Raw genomic sequence first — 19,578 nt, 5'->3', positions numbered from 1 at the left:
TTTACGCAAACAATTACAATTATGCATCACTGAATTCAATTTAAATAAATAATAATTACGATATTTAAGCACGGATTTGCGAAAAAACTTAACGTTTCGAGTATCAAGATCATAACCTATGGAAACTAGATTTTCTTTTGACTACGCCTTAAACAACTAATTGTTATAGCATCTGTTACAGCGTCATTTTTTTAGTGCCTGTAGAACAGTTAATTGTCTCATTGTTACAATACTATTGCAAGTTCAGTTTTACATTGAGTGGTCATCAATTGTGTGGAAGTAGATTCTTTGTATTGTTGTAACAAGTCATCCACTTTAAAGGTATTTTTCAATTAAATTAACAATGCCCAATGATTAATTTATAATTGAAATTTTTTGTAATGGCTATTCAACTGTAATACTTATAAGGGAAAACCTTGCTGCAGACGGCTATCAAGGATGTATCGATTTTTCGCGTATGTCTCAAATATTTTCATGAACGGTGTTTTTATATAAGGGGCATGGTAGTTCAGTTCGAAGAGCGTTGCACTACTGACAGGGTTCGAGTCCAGATTACAACTCTGGATACCCTCAGCCCTTCACCCAAGCTAAGTAGCACTAGAATTTTCCCGGGAGTCCGCATGTAAGGCAGCATAATAAAATCGTAGCATGAGGGATAGGTACCTTGAGGAAGGAATCAATGTTCCAGTTTCTCCATACTGGTACCTACCACAGGGATGTAGGTATTTCTAGTCGGATACTTTGGTAGCGTTATCAAATCCGTATTAAAATATATACAAGATCGGCAATTACTCATTTTTGTTGATAGATTACCAACACATATGGTATCAACCTTAGCTTTTTGGCGAGTGGGACGTCCTTAGTTGGAGATCGCTAAATATGACATCTGTGGATGACATAAGAACAATATATTTTTATAAACTAAATGAAACGTTAGATATGCTCTGCTAACTACCTACGACGAGGAAACTAAAAGCTTGACACTTCGGTATTGGTACCCAGGCCAGTACCAACCTCTGATAATGGTCTGGTATCGGTACCATTCCGTTGTTATAAGCTCAAATTAACTTTAAACATCAGCTAAGTACTGGCAGCTAGCTACGGGAGAAAAAACTAGTTACTGGTAACTTGGAATATGCATCCAGGCCGGAACCAGTACTAACTTGAGACAACGGTACTGATATCGGTAACACGCTGGTGTCCATTAATTTGTAATTATTATAAACATAAGCTATTCCCCTGTAAATAGCGACGGAAAAAACTAAGCACTAGGTTCTTGGTATATTCGTATGTATCCAGGCCGGGGATCGGTACCATCCTTAGGTACTGGTATCGGTATCACCCTGGTGTTGGTTAAGGTATACGTACATTGAAAGTTAAGATATGGAAACTAGCAAAAGCAAGGAAACTAGGTACGGTACCTAGGTATCTGCAGCCGGGAATCAATACCTAAGTTTGATAACGGTACTTGTATCTGCACTCCCACTGATATAAACTAAAATCTACCCTGATCATTCAAGCCAACAATCGAGTAGATCAATGCGGTAGTCATGACATTCCATGCTAAGTAATTCATTGGTTGTTCACAGACGAGCTATTTCTAGTCCCGCATCCGGTTGGTAAATACCAACTTACCCTTAAGGAGATCCCGGAGTTCCACCAGGCTATCTCTGGTCCTGTCCGGCGTCTCCCTTAACTCCTTCCTCGCTCTCTCCGCGTAGATGTCGTCCAGGTCCTCCAATTCAAACCTGAGGATAAAGTCCCCCAACTTGATGGACGGCGGATCCTTCATGTCGGAGAGCATCTTCGACCCCATGTCTCAAACACTGGAAGGAGAGAGAAAACGATGTCAGGATTCAGGGAAGCTGTGGAAATCAATTCAACCAGGATTGATTGCAAACCCCTAACAGACTGGCTTACTGAAGCCTTAATATAGCGGTGAAAGTAGAATAAATCAATAACACCAATCGATATTCAATGAATGAATGTTATCATGATGTTACAAAACTTGTTACTCGACGATCATAATATGTTACACTGGAATTACATCCATACGTGAGTTTCGACGTGGATATTTCGTTCACACTATATATATATATATATATATATATATATATATATATATATATATATATATATATATATTAAAACATAAACCATAAACACAGTCCAATGCAACAATTTCAGGAGTGTAAAAATCATTCGCCTTGACTGGGATTCGAACCCAGATCCCTCAATATCCGGTCGAGTGCTTTAGCCACTTAAGCTACCGAGGCGTCCCTTAAGCTTAAGTGGCTAAAGCACTCGACCGGATATTGAGGGATCTGGGTTCGAATCCCAGTCAAGGCGAATGATTTTTACACTCCTGAAATTGTTGCATTGAAATGCACATTAGCGGATGACTCCGTTAAAAGTTACTGTTGCGGCATCTCCCGCAGTTTCTTTGGAATTTGTCATAAACACAGTGTTCAACCCGAAGGTCGGTTTAGTAGGTGATGGTAGAGAGTTCACCCAGTACTAAGCCCGACGGCGTGTGAAATTCACACATCAGGGTAGGGGGGGCAGTTCCTTTCCCTGTGCCGGTTATGGTTTCCCAGGAAGATCTGATACCCGAAAAATCATTTTAGCTTGGGTAGAGCTGCAGGTTCCCAGAGTGCCTTGCCCGGGAATGTGCGAACACGGGACCCTCCCGTCAGCAGTCCAACGCTCTACCCTCTGGACTACCGCGACCCACTATATATATATATATATATATATATATGTATATATATATATATGTATATATATATATATATATGTATATATATACATATATATATACATATATATACATATATATACATATATATATATATATATATATATATATATATATATATATATATATATATATAAACACATGCATACATATACATATATGCACACACAAACATTGTACAAGACTATACTAGTATGACTTCATTCCGTAATATTACGCCATAAGACTAAACGTTTTCCTTTTTGACGCGTGATAATTTTTCTAGTCGGTTATTTATATCAAATGAAAGATCTGTTTCGCAAACTTTTATATCGTTCCATTAAAAGATGAATTTGAATTAATGCATGCGGCGCGATCCTATGTGGGAGAAACTAGTTCTAGGGATTTCCAGAGTTAAAAAAAAATTCTGTTTTCCATTTGGCTTTTGGTGCGCACGATTGACTGTTTAAAACAACTGCATAAACATCGAAGAATATTGCGAAACATTTGAGTATACTCTTATTGGAAAGGCATCCAATGTTGTCGGAATTCCTATCACATGATCTTTCGCTAATTTATTGTTGGCAAGTTAAAATGATATGGTACAAGCATTTCACTCAATATTACCATAAAACCACTTTACAACCATCTCAACAATCTTTTCAATCGATACCTAATGGACGTTAAGTTTCGTTACTAACAAGTGCGTTTAAGTCTCTGAGATCAAATTAATTTTTTTCCATAGGATTGGGAACATACTACCTTGATCAAAAAGTTCCCGGAATAACCACCGTGTGGCGCTCCCATCGTTCCGATTTGAGTTCTGTTTTTTTTTGTTAAATTGGTACATCTGTTGTTGATATTCCCTTTAAATCTTAGTGTCATAACTTGACATTTGCAAAAGTTACGGTCGGTTTTCGGTATGCCCATCAGTGCTTCCTGCGATTTTTCCATTACTTCCTCTCGGCTGCTAAAACGCGTTCCCCGTAATGGTTTTTTAACTCGATTGAACAGAAAGAAGTCACAGGGAGCCAAATCAGGTGAATTCGGTGGCTGTTGGATGGTATTTGTTGCATTTTTCGTCAAAAAATTACGAATAATGATAGCACTGTGCGACGGTGCGTTATCATGGTGCAAAATCCACGAGTTTTCTGCCCACATTTCTGGTCTCTTTCGGCGAATTGCTTCACGCAAACGTCTCATAACACCCAAATAATACTCTTTGTTTACTGTCTGGCCTTCTGGCAAAAATTCATGATGCACTACACCGTTGTAATCCATGAAAACCGTCAGCATTGCCTTCTTTTTTGACTGAAAACGACGTGGTTTTTTTGGTCTCGGCTCATTTGGTGAACGCCATTCACTTGCCTGATGTCTGGATTGCGTGTCGTACTCATAAACCCACGTCTCGTCTCCAGTAATGATCCTTTTGATGAATGTGGGATCGGATTCAGCCTCGCAAATCATGTCTTTTGCGACGTCAAAACGGTCTCTTTTTTGCATGAAATTGAGGTATTTTGGCACCAACTTTGCTGCTACACGACGGAAACCCAAATCATTAACCACAATGTCTTGGGCGGATCCATAGGCAATGTTCAAGTCCTCCGCTATTTCTCTGATGGTTAATTTGCGGTTATTGACCAACATTTCTTTTACTTTATCAATTTTTTCACCGACTTTCGATGTCGATGGTCTGCCACTGCGTTCATCATCTTCGATTGACTCACGACCACTTCTGAACCGCTCGTGCCACTGGTAAACGACCGTTTTTTTTAGAGAATCGTTGCCGAAACACTTTTCCAACATTTCCAACGTCCGTGCGCCACTAAATCCGTTTTTTACGCAAAATTTAATACAAGTTCGTTGTTGCAAATTTAAATCCATTTCTGAAATTGTAAAAAATCGCCAACACACACAGAGATAGATGTACTCTTGGCTACGTAACTTTTGCAAATGTCAAGTTATGACACTAAGATTTAAAGGGAATATCAACAACAGATGTACCAATTTAACAAAAAAACAGAACTCAAATCGGAACGATGGGAGCGCCACACGGTGGTTATTCCGGGAACGTTTTGATCAAGGTAGTATATAAAAGATGTAGTCGAGCTTAAAGTAAGAAGGTACTGTTTACGAATAAAAAACAGATCGCTTCACAGTAGTGTAACCAAGGTTCGGGCATCACCAATTAAAATGGAGTGTTTTCAATACTTAAAATGGATTCAGCGTACGAGAACATTAAGTCATAATCTTTTCCCTACACTACGCCTAAGACTTCATCGTTTGCTTTTCATTACGTCCATTTTAATTTCTTCAACAGAAAATATGTTTTAATTCATATAATATTTGAGGTTTTCAATTTATAAGAACACATAAGTTTTCATTCAATAGACTCGAAGTTATATTGAATGAAACAATCGGTTCTTTTTTGTCACGAGCCTGAAAATTAAAAAAAAAATAATTATTACCTTTGAAAGAATTTCGAATTGACCTATATCTATCATACTAAAGTTGTCCGACGGGTCAACGTTATTAATCACGTAAGATTGCTCAATTCTCACGTAAACGATGGAAATGTTTCTTGGACTTTTATCTGGAACAGACGAGTATTTCGAAAGGTTATTCGACATAAGGCAAAAGACTAAAACCAGCGAGCGAACGAAGGATATAGTGTATTCCCAGTCGTCACCAAACAGCAAAGTGAGCTGAAATGAAACAAACAATCTCGACGCACTGTAGGAATTAATTTCGACCGATTTTGTGGCACAAGAAAAGTAAAATAGGGAATATTAAACGCCTTCCCCATTTGAACAAATACAAGTACTCGTTTGTTTATCCTATTGTTGCTCTGAGACCGCTGTCTTTTGTTTTTAAACTATGTGTGCTTTATTTTAACCCGGGAAAGGTGTTTTAGGAATATTGTCTATTCATTGATAGGTTAACTGACAAATTGGCATTCGTACATGGTCAATTTGGTTGCAACGAAATTGATTCTATAAGATTTTCAAGAATTTTTGAAACATTTGGACGGCTCAATATAACACAAAAATAAAATAGATACCACATAGAAGAACACTCACATTTTAGAAAGTTTGAGCTTTCGGCCTTCTCCTAGGCCTCCAGGTCAGACGGGAGAAGGTCGAAAGATTAAGCTTTCTAAAATGTGTGTCATTTTACGTGTTGTCTAAGTTATTTTACTGTCCTATTGAGCCTTGCAAATTCTAAATTTCTCATTGGAATGCCTCTTCATCATATATATATATATATATATATATATATATATATATATATATATATATATATATATATATATATATATATATATATAAACCGCCAAATGGCAAACACATGTTCATTTGCATAGAAATGGAGATGAAGATAAGGGATAGGAACACATGTAAAAGCCGAGCACAGGAATGGTGGGGAAGGTGGATTCAAGCAGATCACAAGCATGAAAAAGTTTTCTTGACCGGACTTGAAGCTCGAGCTTGATGCTCGATTCCACCTTCCCCAGCATTCCTGTGCTCATCCTTTATATGTACTCCTATTCCTTGACCTTATATCTATTTCCATGTGAATGTATATAAATAAATAAATAAATAAATATATATATATATACAGGTATATATATATATATATTTTTTTTTAAGTAATCTATCGGTTAAGGTAGTTTTGGATGAACACAACTACTAAGTAAATATATTGTTTTTCCTAACGAAACAAAATCCCGCATCCTACTCTACAATAAGTCCCTCTTCATCTCTGGGTACTTCATTTCTCCTCTCATATCGTCCAACATCCCTATCCTCTTCCTTCCCTTTCCTCGTTTGCCTAATATTCTTCCCTCTTATCAGTTTTCAAGATCTCACTGCCGATCAATACGCCCTTCATCCACTTTTCCTGCCTCCATAGAATTTCTCCCAACACTCCCTTCTCGTCGCCCACCATTCCCAGCACTTCCTCATTTGTTTTCCTTTCTGTCCATTTCACCTTCTCAATCCTCATCCACCCCCACATTTCAAAATCCTCCAATCTACGTGGCTTGTACCACCAAAATTCGAAAAACTAAGGAGTTTCTATTCACATCCGGGAGACTTTCTCATAAGTTACATGTGTATATGTATATATATATATATTAATATATATATATTGTACTTATAAACACACACAGGATGAAGCATACTTCTTGCCTTAAAAAAAATTTAAAATTACCACAACTTTCATGCCCGAAACCTCTTTTGAAAATCTGTTACCTCAATATCATTGTACCAGCCGTTGCACGGACGTTGCATTTTCTAAAACAGTGAAATTATTTTGAGCATGGACATAGTTTTAAGCTTCCAAAACCTGAAAAAATATATCAAACTATTTTTTCCAATACATGGACATATGGTTCCTCATTTTAGATTTTCTAAATCATTCACTAACCCAAGGAGTTTTAAAAATCTCACGAAAAGGAGGACAAGTATGAAAATATTGATGACTGCGATGGAGACGACGGCAGAAGGTATAAGAAGGACAAAAATGTTCGGAAAAAATCTTGAAAAAAAAGAAGCAACTTCCCTTAAATATTCGGCTCCGATTGATTTTGCTGGGCCCTAAAGGGTTTAAGCGTAAGTGCATACTTTCGTGCATGAAAAGTGCAATTGGAGAGGACAACAAAATATAAACACGTAATCGTTTTCGATTGCCCACAATTTTTATCATTGTGACGCAATAATATCCGTTCGGAACTCAAAAGGTTCGCATTGGGCGATTCAACATCGCACACGGCTGAAATATTTTTTTATCTCCTTTCGCTTGATGTTCAATGCAAACGTCTTTCTCTTAGCTTCACAACCTTTTCAAACTAGACCGATTACGTAATTTCATTGGGTCAACGCCAATTCTCGCGCGCAAAATGATCACAGAATGATGTTTAATTCCATCGCTGGTTAAAAAAAAAGGATGACAAATTATGAGGTATATGTATATGAATTTTTCATACCCGCATAACACGGTAATTTTACAAGGCCGAGGAAGTATGAAATCTCACAGGGTAATTTCTCACCAACAAGGTGTTGGCGATGTACCAGCAGGTTTATTAACGCGTATGGTGGCCTGTGCAATCTCTGGTGTCCTCGATTTTCAACATTTCGCAAGTTTCGAGCACTTACCGATCAAAAACTGGTTTCTATCGAATAATCATCCACATCGCCAGAAGATAAGACTTGATCGACGCGATGTTCACTTCTCGAGATGTCGGTACTTTCTATGAGATTTCCGATTTTTTTTGTCACACATGGTTTCGTTTTGTTTTGGATACGTGTTCCTGCCACACGTACTATCCCCAACACATAATTTTCATCGCGTAATGACTGTTTTCGACTATTTTTAAGGTTACACCGACTAAGTTTAAGGCACATTGACCAAAGGAGATGGATTAATATCCGCCGTTATTGGTTGAAATTATACATTTCGTACATAACTACGTACTACGCATTGTTGATCAGCAGGAAGCTAGAATTCAGTTCTTTAACCTCGAAGCTTGCTAGTAAAAACATCAGTTTTTTTGTTTTTTTTTTCGAGATCATTTCAACGAGTTTTTAAGGATATAATTGAAATTTCAAAAATGTAAGAGAATAAAGTAGAAAAGGATTATAATATATTTCAAGGAGAAAAATTTATTCATGTCACAGTTTGACCAGAGTTTTCTTTCCAAATAATTGCGGAATATTTGGATAATTATATTAAGCCCAGCCATTGTGTGTGGCATTGGCTGTGTGGAATTCTCTTGCATAAGACCTTCGATAAAATGGAATGGAACAAGATGTTTATGATACGTACTACTCGTAGAAGCAATCAGATTGGACAGAATTCGACAGGAGAAATAATTCATCACCCGCACAAGTATAAGGAAACAATAATAAAAAATGAAAAAACCGAAGGAAAATTTGAGGAGACAAAACAGAAATAAAAATTGAAGTCAATATGAAAAAAAAAGGAATTCTAAAAGGAAGCAAACTCTCGTCGTCATTGTTCGACGCAAGAAGAAGCATTTAAAATAAGCACCAAAATTGGGAAGGCGTAAATACATCGAAGACGTCAAGGCGAAAGCTGAATAAGATGCTCCTTTTTGTATATGGCATCGGCGTAGTCGCGGGAACGCAAGAGAACCTACAATACTCATCTTGAACGCTATAGACCAAGTACCACCGGGAATTAATAAGAAAAAAAGTAAAATCCTCGTGGGTGGAAGAGTGAAGTTGAAGGGAGATCTCAAGAATCGAGGAGTGAAACAATAGCAAATGGAATAATTGATCTATCTGGACAGCAGAGTAAAAACTGGGATGAATGGGAAGTTCAACCATCATCACGCAAAGAATAGTTCAAGTTAAGACGGCGTCCATGAAGTAGAGGCAATCATTACGTTCAAATAATTCACCTTAGATTGCAGTCAAGGAAACAGTTCATCAAAATTTTTGTATGTATCATGGTACACTACGGCTCAGAAACATGGAACGTCAGGAAAATGAACAAGTACACTTCGGCTCAGAAACGTGGAACATCAGGACAATGAACAAGAGAATGCTTAGATATTTAGATATTTTAGTACCCTGCAAGCTACTGCTTGGGTGTGTAGCAGGGGGTGAATGCACACCAAACTAATTTTGACCCGAATATGACCCTGCCGCGGTCTGACAATGTTATTCTGATCCCTTATCGTTCAAGGAAAAATTGACACCTTAAATCTATCTAATGCTACACTTAATCTCTCTAATTTTATTGACATTATCTCTCCTAACCGTAGTGCGATGGGGGTTATGATACATTATCAACATCATCGCTAAAGAAAGACGTCCTTCCAATTTATGCAAGAGATTTAATCAGTGATTTAAATTTCACTACGCGAGTGATTTCCAGCCTAGCTAAGATTCTGAACCTAATGCTTAAAATTAAATGAACGGACAGGTGGGGAACGAGGAAGTAGTATATTGAAGAGCGGAAGAGGAAAGTACAATATAGAGAGAACTCTACGGTTAGGAATGATGATGGATTTATCCGACTAACACCTTGTGACACACATTTATAGGATTAGTTAGGAACATAATAATAGATATAGGGATAAGAATTGCGTTAGGCAAGGAGGCTTTCATAAGAAGGAGAGAATTGATGGCAGGGACGTTGAGTATGGACGTTGAGAAAAGGCTCGTTAAACTTTTATTTAGAGCGTAGTTATGTACGGCACGGAAAAATGGTCACTGAAGCAGGATAAGAGACGTAGATGGCTTTTGAGATGTGGGTGCGGAGAAGGATAGAGTGCCGAAAGAAAAACAAATGAGGAAGTATTATGTATGGTGGGTGAGGAGAGGGGTTTGTTGGGAGAAATCAGAAAGAGTCAGAAAAAATGGATGAAAAGCATATTGAACGGCAATGGGATGTTGAAGACTGTAATAGAGGGGAAAAGGTTAGGAAAACGAGGAAAGAGCAGGAATACGATAGGGATTTTGGAAGGAATAAAGGGAGGAAGGAAGTGTACACGTACAGAGATGAAAAGGGACCACATTGTAAAGTGGGATGTTGGGTTGTGTCTTGCTAGACAAGATATTTATTTGGTGCTTGTGTCCATGCAAAACCAACCTAAACCGGTAGATTACCTATAGTAATAATGATAATGATAATAATAGAAGGGAAAATCCCGTAAAGGAATACCAGCAGAGACTCCATAACAAGGATACCATCAGATTAAGAAGGAAGTAAAACAGAGAAGTTATGAGGCAGGCAGGGGGTGAGGGGAGTTAATTAACACTGAACTGAGAAAAATCGAGGGTTGCAGTAAAACCAATCTTAAGATTGAAATACTAATGATAACTCTAAGCCTTCATATTGAAGATTTTTCAGATAAACGTCTTGGTGTCATCGCTCCAGAACAGCTTGGGAGTTTTTAAATGACTCCGTGACCTTGGACTTTTCCATTGAGTGGTCACAGCTCTCGTTTTCCTCCAGTTTAAGAATGAGTGACGCAATCGTTCCATGTCTCACCACGACCGCATTGGCAAATACGGTCGTGTAAGTCAGCCACGTAGATTTTATTCCAGAGCTTATGTCTGAATACTGTTGGGAGTATCAAAGATAACGTCTTGTGAAATTTTATAAAAGTTCTAATGGAGTGGAATATATAAAAAAATAACGAAAATACAAGAAATCCCAAAATTAAAGAATGCCTCTGGACGGCTGTCTTAAGTTCCTATTGCCTACTAAGACCAATTTATTAATTAGATTAAATTCTCGAAGACTTTGCTGAGTTATATCTACTTGAGTTTTCAACTTTATAAGTACTTTTCGAGTTTAGGTCAACCCAATTTATGTCCTCTGTATCATAATCGTTATGAATCCCAAATTTTGCTCGGAAAAAGTTAAAAAAAACTCAAAGAACCGACCGAGGTGATAATGAATGAGAAACTAGACTGCTGTCGACGTTTCTTCAGGATATTGACTCTTAATTACTACACGGAATCACAAGTAAGCAAACTTTGAAATGTTTGAATTAATTATTGATTAAAATAAGGGAGATTCATCTCCGGTTCTTTTTGAAAAAAACTTGGCAAGTTCATAGAGAGTGACCTGTGAAATTAGAGCAAGTGGATTCCTATACCGACCTAGGCAACAGTATGACTATAGAGTTCAGACTGTAGCCTATTTTATTTATTTTCAATTTACATACGTCTCGGCAAGCCCTCAAACTCTAAGCTGCGATTCCTTTCAAGCCAACATGTAGTCTAAGTTGCGATTTTATCGAAATTGTATGTTGGCTACTTAAAATGAAAATGCAAATTTAATGAATAAAGTTCAGTTAAAAAACTGACTGAAACATCAAAATATTGGAGTCGAATATTCTTAAATATATTTTCTGAAATGGAAAACCCATTTCGAATTTTTTGGTATCGAATTTTTTGGTCGATTTCGATCGACATTTTGTCGATTTAAGATTAACTTTCACCAGCCAATTACTTCAAGGAATTGTGTAAATTTAATCTTGGCAGTGGATAAATTCACAATTCCAACTGTCATGTAACCTGTTTTTTTTATTTCTCGCTCAAATTCTAAGGATTAAAAAATGCCTTTAGTCCATTATTATTCTTCTCAGTCACGAATTTATTTGCATGGTTATAGCTGTTCTTCAAACTATCAATCAATAACACTTGTTAATTGACCATTGACAATTACCAGTTGACAACCAGGAAAACAAATACTTTCGTAATGCACAAAATAGATTACCTCTCCTGTGTCCTTTGTGCTATATATACGTCTTTACAAGCAGAAGTATGCGATGCTACTTCACTTATAGACCCATGGAACAACCTAAGACTCAAATCGAGGAGAGGCCTTCTTTTAATTTATGCAATGACGTAACTATAGTGTTGCCTCGAATTTTAACTCGATAAAAATGTTGCCTAAGGAAATTAGTCATGGGGAAAATTAGAACCAGTAAAAAATTCATTCTGGAAAAAATAATCGTTGAAAAAATCCATTATGCAAAAAGGCACTGTGATCGCTCTACCCTTTGCCAACTTCTCGTTTTGGTCTTGCTTGTCGATGGTTTCTTTTTTATCTTTAAACTTCCGGCACAGTAAACATTATTTTCAGCCATGTTAAAAGGAAAGAGGTTATACGAGGTAAATGTGAAAAGTACTCGTCCTGACATAGTACTCGTCCCGTTCAAATCAGTGAAACTTTATGATTCCTATCTGCGTGCACGTGCCATTAGTTCGTAAGATACGCTTCAACTTGTTCACTAGTTTCAGCTTGTTTTCACGTATTGTCGCAGTAGACGTATTTCGTGTTTTTCATTAAAATGGAAAAACCTGAATTTCGTGCCGTCGTAAAATTCTTCATTTTGAATAGATTTACCCCAAAGGAAATTCATCCAAAGTTGACAAAAGTGTACAGGGACTCTGCTCCTTCAATATTCACCGTTAAAAAGTGGGAAGTTGAATTTAAACCTGGTCGCACATCCCTCGAAGATGGCCAACGTCAAGGACAGCCAAAAACCGAAACCAAACCGGAAACCATCGAAAAGGTGCACGATGTCGTGCTGGAGGATAGGCAAGTGAAGATGAGTGAGATAGTCGTGGGGATATCGGAAGACAGGGAGAAAAACATCTTGCACAAAGAATTAGAGATCCGAAAGATGGCCAAGGTCAAGGACAGCCAAAAACCGAAACCAAACCGGAAACCATCGAAAAGGTGCACGATGTCGTGTTGGAGGATAGGCAAGTGAAGATGAGTGAGATAGTCGTGGGGATATCGGAAGACAGGGAGAAAAACATCTTGCACAAAGAATTAGAGATCCGAAAGCTCTACGCAAGGTGGGTGCCGCATTTGCTGTATACCGATCAAAACCAAATGCGCAAAAGAATTTGCCAGCAATGTTCGGACCGATTCAAGAGGGATCCGACCGATTTTGTGCGGAAATTTGTCACCATGGATGAGATATAGGTCTACTACTACACGCCAGAAACGAAACAGCAGTCTAACCACCGACTTCCACCGGTGGAAGCCCGTAGTTCAGCGCCAAAGAAAGCGAAGATCGATCGCATCTGCCAGAAAGGTCGCGGTCAGTATGTTTTGGGATGGGATAGGGATCCTGTAGATTGATTACCTTGAAAAAGGCATAACAATCACAGGTGAAAATTATTCCAACCTTCTTGACAAGCTGGATACCGAAATTCGCGAAAAGAAGCCTGGCTTGAAGAAGAATAAAATCATCTTTCACCAGGAAAGCCTGCTGTCACCTGCTCACAAAGGTGCGTTGGAAATGGGACTACTACGGTGCGATTTGCTCAGCCATCCCCCCTATTCTCTTGATTCAGAACCTCAAGACTTCCATCTGTTCCCAAGCTTGAAGAAAGTTGTTTCTGGGAAGCGCTTCGCGTCCAATGAAGAAGTTGAGATGGCCGTAGATGAATATTTTAACAGCCTTACAGACTCTCACTTCCGGGAAGGAATACTGATGTTGGAGAAACGCTGGACCATGGGTGCGGAAACATAACTTCCTTTTTTGAAAGCGTTTTGCGTTTGAATAAAGGAAGTTATGTTGCCGCACCCTCTATTTGCAGTGCTCTCAACAAGCACATCTCCCACACAAATCGACAAACATTTTCAAACATAGCATAAAAAATATTACTGCGATTGCAGTTAATTAACACTTGAGTAATCTAATTCAAAATGAAAAGCGACAACTCACAATGTCATTTTCCCTATTTTTTTCCTTTCAATAGGAATTTTTCAAAAGAGAAGAACGTTGAGCAAAAATGCAAAGAAGACAAGAAGACACTAATGAAAACTTTATCATGGAACTTAGTTTTTTGCAGGTCGGAAACTTGGTCGCTGAGGCCAGAGGATAGGAGTAGATCAGAGGCATTCGAAACGTGGGTGGGGAAAATAATGGAGAAGGCAAAATGGACGGGAAATAAAATAAATTATGAAGTTTTTTGGCATTAAGGGGGGGGGAGGAGAGAGAAGATTCCTGGCGAAATTCGAAGAAGGCAGGACAGGTGGATGCAGGAGACTGATAGATGCAATGGATTGGGTAAAAAAAAGTGCAAAGTTAGGAAAATAATAGACCGGCGTTTAATTCATGAGGATATTTAATGTACACACACCAGAATACAGTATTTGGTCATATCTGTTGAAACGTGGTCATTGAAGCAGGAGGATAGACGTAGACTGGGGTCTTTTGAAATGTGGGTGTGGAGAAGAATGGAGAAGGTGAAATGGGCAGAGAAGAAAACAAATGAGGAAGTACTTGGTATGGTGGGCGAAGAGAGGGGTTTGTTGGGAGCAATCCTATGGATGTGTAAGTGGATGAAGGTATGGATGTGGGTAAGTGGATGAAGAGGGTGTTGACCGGCAGTGGGATGTTGAAGACTGTAATTGAGGGGAGAATGTTAGGCAAACGAGGAAAGGGAAGGAACAGGATAGGGATGTTGGACGGGATGAAGGGAGGAAGAAAGTACTCAGAGCTGAAGAGGGACCTGATTTGGAGTAGGCTGTTGTGTTTTGCTACGGGCCACCAATTGTTGTATTAGTAATTTTGTCCATCCAAAAACCTACCTTAACCGGTAGATTACCTAATAATCTAATGGGGTATTTAAAAAAAATAAAACTACCCTTTAAGAAGAACACATGTTGTTTTGTTATGATCAGTATCACGATATCCACGTCGCATAATAGCAATGAGCTTGATAATAGCGATCCCAACTACAGCATTATTCAAGTGTATAAGAAATATTATTTATAAGTAAATATAACGGTGAAAATATAATGGAGTCCAAATAGGTAGTGCTGATCATCTGGGGTAAAAAAAAACATCCAGTATTGAACGTTAACCCGTGGAATTATAACATTCACATTTCATTGGAGCGTGATTTTTTCAACAAAAAATTTGGAAAAAAAAGAAGGTACGTCTTATCTGCCGAGAGTCACCGGAAAATAAGTATAAGCGGTCAGTGGATTAAGAACATACGAGGGTCATCCGGAAAGTAGTACCCGTTCGTGAAATAAAGACACAAAAGTAAATATTAACAAACATAAAAAATTTTATTTGAAAGAGGATACTTTAAACTACTTCTCAACATAATCTCCAAGCAAATTAAGGCATTTGTCATAACGTGTGACAAGTTTCTGTATTCCTGCTGCATAGTCCTTCGCCGCCAGCTCATTGAGATACGCGAGGGACCCATCTTGCACAAATTTTTGCATAATGCAGATGGTGTTTAACAATTTCATGAACAATTGTTCGAGAAACATTGGGAAAATGCTCACAGATGTCATCAATTGTGACGCGCCGATCGTTCCTCACGAATTCGTCAACTGAGCTCACCAGTTGGTCTGTAATGACAGACGGTCTCTCCGAACGCTCATCGTCGTGTGTGTTCCCCCTCCCCATGTTGAAGTTGCGACACCACCGCCGAACAGACGACTCGTCCATTACATTGTCTCCATACACCTCCTTTAATTGGCGATGAATATCACATGGGCGAACGTTTCTTGCATTGAGGAATTTAATCACTGCCCTCACTTCACAACTGGCGGCGTTCTCAATTTTTTTAAACATTGTAAACAATCACAGAAACAACACAGGCAATGCTAGCGTCACGCAACTTGGCTCAGAGAAGGCAGACAAGCCACTGAAGCTATCTGACCTCGTCCAGCGGCTACTCGCGTCGTCAGCACTTCATGCGGCACGAACGGGTACTACTTTCCGGATGACCCTCGTATTAGAGTAGAGCAACGAGTGTTATAAATACTCTTCAGTTGCGATATAAGAGTGCAGTAGAGTGAAATTATTCGTTTTACCTATTCGTAGGAATAGGGAAAACATTTTCAGAAGGAATAGGAAATGAGATAATTTATAAGACATCTCCAGACCCTTTTTCGCGTAAATATATGATTATGTTTTCGTCGAGACTTTTGCTTCAGCTGTTGCCAAGGAGATTGAAAAGGATCTCCATTGTTCTGCATACACCCTACGTCGCCATGACAGCTTGTTACTCATTATCCGCGTGTGGTACGGTGCGGTGATGGGGCCTCAAGGGGTGTTCAAAGTGAGTGTCGATTCCAACTGGTTCTTTTTCTTTACACCATATGGGCCTTCCCTCTTCTGCTCAACTTCATACAACTTCCTCGTTCCTCACTTCGTCTGCCTGCCCATTTAATATTCAACATTCTCCTCTTTAGCGCCATGTTTCGAAGACTTCTTCTTCACCTTGTCCAGTTTTCAAATGTTCCACGTTTCTGATCCGTAGATTACCATGTTCCATACGAACGTTTTTACGGACTGCTGCCTTTTGACGAACTGAGTTCCTTAATCATAGCGGTCGCCTAGTCTTCATGAACGTCGTCTTAGCTTGAAATAAAATTATTCTTTACTTTATAACGGTCGAATTTCTTCCATCCCAAGTAATACTCTGCTTCCCAAGCAAATGATTCATTCCATTTGCTCTAGTTACACTCCTCGAATCGTTATATCTGCCTTCATCTTCTATCTCTATCACACGCAAGGATTTTAATTTCCTTCTTGTTTGATTCTCATGTTGTATTCCCGAATACCTTGGTCCATAGCATTTAGAGGTGGTCGCAGGCCCTCTAGCACTTCTGCAACTGCTCGGAATTTATCTGCAAACCGGGGGATGTAAACAGTTTTTCCATCCACTTGAGACTTCTTTTAATGCCAAATTCTTGTTTTTCATTTTATGCATCAGCTAGATAAAATTTGAATAATGCTGGCGATATATAGCATCCTTTGTATAATTTCTTTGTTTATTTTGATATCTGTTTTTCCTTCCATTTTTCATTTGTTTCGTTCCGCGATGACCTGGAATTGGTTTTCATCTATTCAATTGCCATTTTATTTTAATTATTTAAATCACGACACTGACCCTATGAGTAGGTAATTGGAAATTAGAATCTCTCTTCACAAAATAATCGAATAATTCACACAGCATGGAAGAAAACATTTTAATTTATTTTTGAACCTCTAATGTCATCGAACTCAAATAGTTCAAATAACGGGAAAATTAGCAAATGGTCGAATGATCAAATCAAGGGTTTCTCATTTGTGCTCAGCGTGGGTTTAATGAAGATATCACGATGTGACGCGAGCAATGTTAAGCTGTTGACTCAGGGATTAGGCTGGGGAAGCGATAATTACCAGGGTGCATCTCCATTCAGCGATGCAGTGAAGGGAAGTCCTACTCTCCGTGATCGCTCGTGAGAGGCTAATAAATATATTGTGATAAAACTGTCCCGGCTATGTCCAACTAAAATCTACCTTAGACCAAGTAGTTAGAGGTAGTGCATGTTTGGCGCAGAAACATGCTTCAGTATCAGGAAAATAGACATAGATTGGAGGCTTTTGATATGCGGGTGCGGAGAAGGATGGAGAATGTAAAATGAACCGAAAGGAAAACGAATAAGGAAGAACCAGGTATGGTGAGCAAGGAGAAGGGATTGTTGGGAGAAATTATAAGGAGCCGGAAAAAATGGGTAAAAAGCATATTGATCGGCAATGGAATGCTGAAGACTGTGATAGAGGGGAGGATATTAGGCAAACGAGGAAAGGGCAGGAACACGATAGGGATGTTGGTAGGGATAAAGGGAGGAAGGAATTACAGAGATGAAGAGGGACTTGTTGTAGAGTAGGATGTCGTATTGTGTTTTGCTAGGAGATAACAATTTGGTAGTAAGGTCCATCCAAAACCTACCTTAACCGGTAGATTACCTTAAAATAAATAAATAATTATATATATATATATATACATATATACATATATATACATATATATATCTATATATATACATATATACATGTATATATATAAATATATATATATACATGTGTATGTCTATATATATACATATATACATGTATATATATAAATATATATATATACATGTGTATGTGTATATATATATATAATAATATATATAATATATATATAATATATATATATAATTTTTTCTTCGTAGATTACCTGGTCAGCAGAAGTTGGTTCCCAGATTTGACAAAATTGTACTAATATACTCATTCCAACATGAAAACCCACCAAATGGTGAGCATATATATATATATATACTAATATACTCATTCCAACATGAAAACCCACCAAATGGTGAGCATCATATATATATATATATATATATATATATATATATGCTCACCATTTGGTGGGTTTTCATGTTGGAATGAGTATATTAGCTCACCAAATGGTGAGCATATATATATATATATATATATATATATATATATATATATATATATATATATATATATGCTCACCATTTGGTGGGTTTTCATGTTGGAATGAGTATATTAGTACAATTTTGTCAAATCTGGGAACCAACTTCTGCTGACCAGGTAATCTACGAAGAAAAAATTTAGTGGTCCTATGTCAGAAAGTTTAAACTAACTCCATTCTTAAGAACTTGTTAGACGTCAGAGAACTTTCTCATTAATTCGCATACGCAGCACAAGGTGGGGAAGAGAATGGGGGGAGAAAGAGAGGAGCGCTTTGCTCAGCAAATTATCCACCAACAGCGAATGGGGGTGGAAAAAAAAAGAACAGCGAAGCAGAGATTTTCAAAACGAAAAGATTACGTAATGAATTATTCGGACGACATTTTAAGGCGACTGACTGTGGCCACCCAGCAACCAGCCGAGCGCTCTCAAGTGTTGCTCGATGTATTGCAAGTGTTTTTTTTATCCTCAGGAGGGCACGTGAAGGGGGAGACTGAGGAGACGAAGGAAAGAGACACACAGAGACTGTCACCGCTGGAAAAAATTCGGTTTTGCAACGCAGGCGCGACGTGCGCTCGGTCACGTGAGAAAAAAACAAAAGAGAAGCTATTTAGTTACCTGAGTTACGTCTTACGAAACCAGACCGTTTGTGTGATGCAAATATGCACAACATCTGAAAAAAAACTTACTGCGCATTGCCCAACCAAATAAAAATTCATTCCCCCTTCCAGCAACACATTGTTGGATCTGTAAACAATCGTAACCTATAGTTAATCACAATTTTTTTACAATGACCCACAATAAGACTCCTAAGCGAAGGTGAGGGAGTAAATTATAAGAAATTTTGGACGGAATTCAAGAGGAGATAGGAAGTAATAGAACGTTTGCTGTATAATAATAAGCCTAATATATCTTCCGGGCCCGATAAAGTACCCGCTCGTATATTTAAGGCTGTAGCTACGGAAATTGCGCCGTACCTAGAAATAATATTTAAGAAGTCGCTGGTTGATCACGAAGTTCCCAGGGATCGGAAAACGGCTAACGTAACACCAATATTTAA

At 38.2% G+C, this 19,578-nt stretch overlaps 1 protein-coding gene across 1 annotated transcript in view; it reads right to left on the bottom strand.

Moving 5' to 3' along the window:
- The window catches only part of LOC139698640 (alpha-tocopherol transfer protein-like), a 78,140-nt gene that overhangs the window by 19,487 nt on the left and 39,075 nt on the right, over nt 1-19,578 (bottom strand). Inside the window, exon 2 of the mRNA XM_071597495.1 lies at nt 1,636-1,826. Coding sequence (XP_071453596.1) covers nt 1,636-1,816 — 181 coding nt within the window. The 5' untranslated portion in view covers nt 1,817-1,826. The remainder of the gene's footprint in view (nt 1-1,635; nt 1,827-19,578) is intronic.

The sequence above is a fragment of the Hetaerina americana genome, unplaced genomic scaffold (genome assembly GCF_022747635.1).
Source record: "Hetaerina americana unplaced genomic scaffold, ioHetAmer1.1.p SCAF_9, whole genome shotgun sequence".
Taxonomy (NCBI): Eukaryota; Metazoa; Arthropoda; class Insecta; order Odonata; family Calopterygidae; genus Hetaerina; species Hetaerina americana.
This window is presented reverse-complemented; position numbering and strand designations above follow the sequence as displayed.